The 7721-nt window shown below is 39.1% G+C and overlaps 1 protein-coding gene across 1 annotated transcript; it reads left to right on the forward strand.

Moving 5' to 3' along the window:
• The first annotated feature begins 249 nt into the window (after nt 1-249).
• LOC116761185 (olfactory receptor 8S1-like) lies at nt 250-5318 on the forward strand. The gene is given in 3 exon segments (XM_032646949.1): nt 250-268; nt 4199-4726; nt 4729-5318. Coding segments are annotated over 3 exon segments (1137 nt in total).
• The last annotated feature ends 2403 nt before the right edge of the window (nt 5319-7721 follow it).

Genomic DNA, 7721 nt, shown 5'->3' on the forward strand with positions numbered 1-7721 from the left:
TATTTCTCCTGGGGATATCTAGCGTTGGAATTATTGGGTCACAGTAGGCATAAGTTTTATAAGAAATTGTCAGATTTTTTCCAAAAGGGTTATATCATTTGATAGTTCTACTAACACTGTTTGTGAGTTCTGGTTGTTCCACATCTCACCAATATTTGGTGTAGTCACCCTTTCTAATTTTAGCCCTTTTTGTGGATTTCTGGTGAAATATCCATGTGGTTTTAGTTGGCATTTCCCTGATGGCTAATGATGTTGAATACTATTTCAGGTATTTAGTAGGCATTCATGTATTTTATATGAACTGTTTGATCAAGACTTTTGCTCATTTTTAAATTATATTTTTTTATTAAGTAGTAGGAGTTTTTTTTTTTTTAAACATCTTTATTGGGGTATAATTGCTTTACAATGGTGTGTTAGTTTCTGCTTTATAACAAAGTGAATCAGCTATACATATACATATGTTCCCATATGTCTTCCCTCTTGCGTCTCCCTCCCTCCCACTCTCCCCATCCCACCCCTCCAGGCTGTCACAAAGCACCGAGCTAATATCCCTGTGCCTTGCAGCTGCTTCCCCCTAGCTGTCTACCTTACTACGTTTGTTAGTGTGTATATGTCCATGACTCTCTCTCGCCCTGTCAAAACTCACCCTTCCCCCTCCCCATATCCTCAAGTCCATTCTCCAGTAGGTCTGTGTCTTTATTCCTGTCTTACCCCTAGGTTCTTCATGACATTTTTTTCCCTTAAATTCCATATATATGTGTTAACATACGGTATTTGTCTTTTTCTTTCTGACTTACTTCACTCTGTATGAGAGACTCTAGGTCTATCCATCTCATCACAAATAGCTCAATTTCATTTCTTTTTTAAGGCTGAGTAATATTCCATTGTGTATATGTGCCACATCTTCTTTATCCATTCATCCGATGATGGGCGCTTAGGTTGTTTCCATCTCCGGGCTATTGTGAATAGAGCTGCAATGAACATTTTGGTACATGACTCTTTTGGAATTTTGGTTTTCTCAGGGTATATGCCCAGTAGTGGGATTGCTGGGTCATATGGTAATTCTATTTGTAGTTTTTTAAGGAACCTCCATACTGTTCTCCATAGTGGCTGAACCAATTCACATTCCCACCAGCAGTGCAAGAGTGTCCCCTTTTCTCCACACCCTCTCCAGCATTTATTGTTTCTAGATTTTTTGATGATGGCCATTCTGACTGGTGTGAGATGATATCTCATTGTAGTTTTGATTTGCATTTCTCTAATGATTAATGATGTTGAGCATTCTTTCATGTGTTTGTTGGCATTCTGTATATCTTCTTTGGAGAAATGTCTGTTTAGGTCTTCTGCCCATTTTTGGATGGGGTTGTTTGTTTTTTTGTTATTGAGCTGCATGAGCTGCTTGTAAATTTTGGAGATTAATCCTTTGTCAGTTGCTTCATTTGCAAATGTTTTCTCCCATTCTGAGGGTTGTCTTTTGGTCTTGATTATGGTTTCCTTTGCTGTGCAAAAGCTTTGAAGTTTCATTAGGTCCCATTTGTTTATTTTTGTTTTTATTTCCATTACTCTAGGAGGTGGGTCAGAAAGGATCTTGCTGTGATTTATGTCATAGAGTGTTCTGCCTATGTTTTCCTCTAAGAGTTTGATAGTTTCTGGCCTTACATTTAGGTCTTTAATCCATTTTGAGCTTATTTTTGTGTATGGTGTTAGGGAGTGATCTAATCTCATACTTTTACATGTACCTGTCCAGTTTTCCCAGCACCACTTATTGAAGAGGCTGTGTTTTCTCCCCTGTACATTCCTGCCACCTTTATCAAAGATAAGGTGTCCATATGTGTGTGGGTTTATCTCTGGGCTTTCTATCCTGTTCCATTGATCTATCTTTCTGTTTTTGTGCCAGTACCATACTGTCTGGATGGATGCCTTTTTATTTCTTTTTCTTGCCTAACTGCTCTGGCTAGGACTTCTAATACTGTATTGAGTAAGATTGGCAAGAGTGGGCATCCTTGTCTTGTTCTGATCTTAGAGGGATAGTTTTCAGTTTTTCACCACTGAGTGTGATGTTAGCTGTGGGTTTGTCATATATGGTCTTTATTATGTTGAGGTATGTTCCCTCAACACTTTGCTGAGAATTTTTATCATAAATGATGTTGAATTTTGTCAAATGCTTTTTCTGCATCCATTGAAATTATCATGTGGTTTTCATCCTTCATTCTGTTAATGTGGTGTATCAGATTAATTGATTTGTGTGTGTTGAGCCATCCATGCATCCCAGGAATAAATCCACTTGACCATGGTGAATAATCCTTTTAGTGTACTGTTGAATTCAATTTGCTAATATTTTGTTGAGGATATCTACGTCTATGTTCATCAGGGATCTTGGCCTATAATTTTCTTTTCTTGTGGTGCCTCTGTTTGGCTTTGGAATCAGGGTAACGCTGGACTCATAAAATGAACTTGAAAGTGTTCCCTCTTCTATTATTTGGAAGTGTTTAAAAAGGATTGGTATTAATTCTTCTTTAAATATTTGGTAGCATTTGCCAGTGTGTGTTGGCTCTGAAATCATACAAAAACAAGCCTCATCCCTGGCTACGGTGAACCCTTACTTGAGTTCCCTTCCAAGTTGCTTTGTTCTGGGGTGATCTCAGGATGAGCCCTGGGAGCCCCCATGAACAATGCTGCTATACACAAGAGTGAAAGAGGAAGAATTTAAGAAAGTATCTCCTTTATCCTGATGCCAAATTGCTGTAAATAAATGTCCAGATATTGTCCACAGTTTATCACTTTACATTATTAGTATTGAATCCAACATAAATGTTAACTTTCAATATGATTTTCTATTTCTTCCTTACAGTGGTATTCTCAATGTTGACTTCACAAGCTAAACAGTTTTATCACTTACTGGATCTGAAAGTGCTACAAACCAGTGTACCACTGAGAATTCAGGTAATTGGGTTTTATTCCTCACCTGGGCTTGGAAACTCAGCTATTTAGTCAATGACTGGACAAAAGGATAGGTTTCTGAGTCTTCAATGATGAACTAAATGAACTAGTGTTGAATTAGAACATCAAAGGCCAGGATGGGCCTCTAGATTGAGGCCAGAGTATTGAATAGTTATATTGAGACTCAGGTGAAGTCTAGAATATCAAGATAGTGTGGGAATATATACACAAGTCTTAAAGTGTGAGGATAGAGTTTAGATGACCATGTGGGACCTTAAAACCTGCCAGAATGGCTAAGACATCACATGCGGTGACTACATATATTATTGGATATATTGGTTTTAGAGTGAGCCTGGTGTATCTACCCAGAGCATTGCTCTATTACTGGGAACAGCTTCTTATGACTCATTGTAATCATAGCATTGCCTACAAAATCCCACCTAAAATATCACTGGGCATGATAGTCTAGGCTACCAGTTTTTTAAAAATTTATTATAATTGTATTAATGTATTTTAAAATTAAATGATAACATGATGCCACTAAATAAAACGAGAGAAATTTAAAACAAGAAAACTCCAAAGCAGTCTAATTCCACATTCAGTCTCTAAATCCCTTCATGTCATATTGTCCTCCTACCCCCTAGTGGTTTCTTACACTTCACCTGGGCCTCTATTCCCATGACTGAACACTTAATTTTATCATTATCATGCTTTTATAGTTTCTTGTGTGCATGCTCACAGACACACACATGCATAACCGATGAAGTCGTTTACACTTTATTGAAAACAAATGGAAGCAATCAAATGTAAATTCCCTTAACTCCTTGCACTCTTGACCTTCCCTCCTTGACACAGAATAGACAAAGTGCCTCTGCTCCTACCTAAGTCCTTTCCATCTAGATTTAATGCTCTATTTCTCAAGTAATTCACTCCTAATTTTTTTCCTCCATATTTCTCTAATATCAGCAAACTTTCCTTTTCAAATGTATCACTCTGAACCACATAAAAATACTCTAGCTCAAAATCAGGTTATAATAAAAAATAGTAATATAGTTGATTTAAAACATCAGTGGTACGATGATGACCAGGAAGTGAGCTTTTAAATATCTGAATGTGGATTGTGAGACAGTAATGAAAAAACATTTATGCAGAGTAAGATCTAGGTGCTGGGGTAACTGAGAGGCATTAAAGGACTTTTGATGGATCTTCTTTGTTTTCCAGAGAGAACTCTCCTCTATATGGCAATGAAAAACTACAGTGCTTGTCAGTGAGTTCATTCCCCTTGGACTATCTATTGACCCCCATACTCAGGCTGTACTCTTCGTGCTGTTCCTTCTGATTTACCTCCTCACTCTGATGGGAAATTTCTTAATGCTGCTGATGATTAGGGCTGATTTTCACCTCCACATACCCATGTGCTTCTTTTTGAGATGACTCTCCTTTCTGGACCTTTGCCACTCATCTGTCACAGTCCCCAAGATGCTGGAAAATGTACTTTCTGAAAGTAAAACCATCTCTGTAGACAGCTGCCTGGCTCAGGCCTTCTTTGTGTTTACCACCAGGGGCACTGAGGCATGTCTGCTGGCTGTGATGGCCTATGACCACTATGTAGCCATCAGCTCCCCTCTGCTCTGTGGCCAGGTGATGGACAACCAGCTCTGTATTGGGCTGGTGTGGGGCTCCTGGGGCCTGGCCTTTGTTGATGCTCTCATCAACATCCTTCTGGCTGTCAATTTAGACTACTGTGAGGACCAAACTCTTCCCCACTTCAGCTGCGAGCTGTCTTCCATCTTTCTTGCTTTGATACCTCCACCAGTTTCACACTCCTGCTCTGCTCTTCTGTCTTGCATCTCTTTGGAACCTTCATTATGATTGTTTCTTCCTATGACCACATTGCCTCCACCATCCTGAGCATCAGCTCCACCTCAGGCAGAAGCAAGGCCTTCTCTACCTGCTCTTCTCACCTCACTGCAGTGATCCTGTCCTATGGCTCAGGTTTCCTCAGCTATTTCTTGCCAACCTCAGGCTCCACTCTGGAGATGTTCCTCTCCTTTCAGTACAGTGTGATCACTCCCATGCTGAATCCCCTCTTCTCTAGCCTTCAGAACAAAGAGGTGAAGGCAGCTATGGGAAGAATGTTTAGAAAATATTTTCATTCTCTCTTGCAGTGTACACAAAATGATAATGAAAGAGGAGCTGAACTATTGCGCCACCTGATCAAACAATGGACTTTAAGGAGAGTTTCTTGGTTGTCCATGCTGCCAGATGTTACAGGGAACATAGTGGCATTTATTTCCTTGGAAATACTTCTGAAAAGGACAGGAAACTCTTACCTTAGGATGATTCAGGTTCAGTCTTATTTGGAAAAGGAGAAATGAATCAGATAACCCTCTTTTTCAAGGGATCATTTTGTTAAAATGTTGATTTATTATTCACATTATGTGGACATCTGTTGCTATGGTTGCTTATTACTTCTTCATGCTTCTTCATATAATTACACTTCAAGTCCACAGGAAGACGGATTTTCTCAAATTTACACGTCCATAAAGTGAGGTGATCCTATAACCCACGATAGACTAACCATTCTCCCCTTTCTCCCGACAGTGCATTGAGGCAAGGTGTGAAACGAAGACCCAAGTGAGGTTATTTAGAATCCTTCTCTAGGAAATTCAGATATTGAGCAGGAAGAAACAACAACAACGGCAACAAAAAAAACATCATTCAGAATAAAGTCAATCTGAGCATAGTGCCTAAAGAGACCATGAAACCCTGTTCCCCTGGCAATTGTCCTTAATGAGGTCGTATTTTTAATAGATATGGTAATAACAGCTAATTTGTTACATTTCTTAACTCATGTCACAAAGTGCGCTAAGTTCCTGGGATAGACAGGATGGCCTCCTGAAGATGATCTCCTAATCCCTGGAACTTGTGAATATGTTATGTGACAAAAGGGGCTGGGCAGATGAATAAGGTTATAGACCTTAAAAGGGGTCGAGTAGTATAGATTATCCAGGTGGGCTCGATCTAATCACATGAATCCTTAAAAGCAGGGAAACTTCTCCAGCTGTAGGCAGTTATGATGAGGCAGAAAGGGAAGGTCAGAGATAATATAAGCATGAGAAAGACTCAACCCACCATTGCTGGTGTGGGTCCATGAGCCAGAGGTTGTGGGTGGCCTCTAGAAGCTGAAAGCAACCCCCAGCCAAGAGCCAGCAAAGAAATAGGAACTTTAGTCCATGGAATTCATGGAACTGAATTCTGCCAACAACCTGAATGGTGTCTCTCCTAGATCCTCCAGGTAAGACCTACTGACTTGACTTTGGCCTTGTGTGACCCAGGGCAAAAAGTCAGTTGCGTGCACCCATATTTCTGACCTAAAGAACTATCAGAAAATGTATTTGTGTCATTTGAAGCCACTAAGTTTGTGGTAATTTGTTATGGCAGCAACAGAAAACTAATATAGTACATTTTATTATCCTACATAGTTATCTCAACAGATACATGGGATAGGTTTATTGTTAGCTTTCCTTTACTGATGAGGAAATGAGACTCAGGATGTTTGTATGCTGTCCAGCGATTCATAGCAAGGAAATGGTGGAGCTGGAATTTTAACCCATGCCGTTTGAATCAAGTCCACACTCTCAATCACTGTAGTGCTGCTTCCATTAAGTCTATGAGGCTCGCAAATACTTTCTATAATTATATTTGCTATTGGATTCAGTTGCTTACCAAGAATGGTAATTAATACCACTAATGCCAAAGGTGAGGTTCAAGCAACAGAACTTTGGTGAAATGCAAAGTATTTAGATTTAGATATTTAGTTACGATTTGGGAAAAGACAGTAATCACTATGCTGCCCTTCCTCTTCTATTTTGTGAACTATCCTTTTTTCCGAAAATGTGTTTTCTCTCTTTAATCAGGTTATTTGCAGTCAGTCTCTGTTTTTTTCAAAGAAAAATGATTGGTTTTGAAATTGGAGCTGGGAGATTGATTTGTAGGCAACAAATATCAGGGAAGTGAGGATATGTAGAATTCGTGATTGTGCTAAGACACGCACAATGAAGTGAGCCGTCTGTCCGTCATTACTGCTCATCATATGTAATTGCCACTCTTAAGATCCATTGCCTGAGACCATGGACACTGTGCTAATCAGCCTTTCGGTAAGGGAAAGTTGCTAAAATTAAGCAAGTACGAGAGAAAGAGGAATGCCAACACCACAGTGTCTTCTTTTGTCAAGACAATTATTTCATTTCTTGATTTTTAAATTTTTAATTTTATACAATTTTTAAAGGTTACTTACCATTTACAGTTATTACAAAATATTGGCTATATTCCCTGTGTTGTACAAGATATCCTTGAGCCTATCATACACCTAATAGTTGCATCTCCCACTCCCCCACCTTTATGTTACCCCTCCCCCCCACTGGTAACCGCTAGTTTGTTCTCTGAGTCTGCTTTTTTGTTGTTATATTTTTTAGATTCCACATATAAGTAATACCGTACAGTATTTGTCTTTCTCTGTCTCAGTTATTTCACTTAGCATAATGCCCTCCAAGTCCATCCATGTTGCTACAAATGGCAAAATCTTGTTCTTTTTTATGGCTTAGTATTCCATATTGTGTGTGTGTGTGTGTGTGTGTATGTGTGTGTGAAACACATCTTCTTTATCCATTCATCTGTTGATGGACACAAGTTATTTTCATGTCTTGGCAATTGTAAATAATGCCGCTATGAACATTAGGGTGCATGTATCTTTTCAAATTAGTGTTTTTGTTTTTTTG

Source organism: Phocoena sinus, chromosome 10 (genome assembly GCF_008692025.1).
Source record: "Phocoena sinus isolate mPhoSin1 chromosome 10, mPhoSin1.pri, whole genome shotgun sequence".
In the NCBI taxonomy this organism is placed as follows: Eukaryota; Metazoa; Chordata; class Mammalia; order Artiodactyla; family Phocoenidae; genus Phocoena; species Phocoena sinus.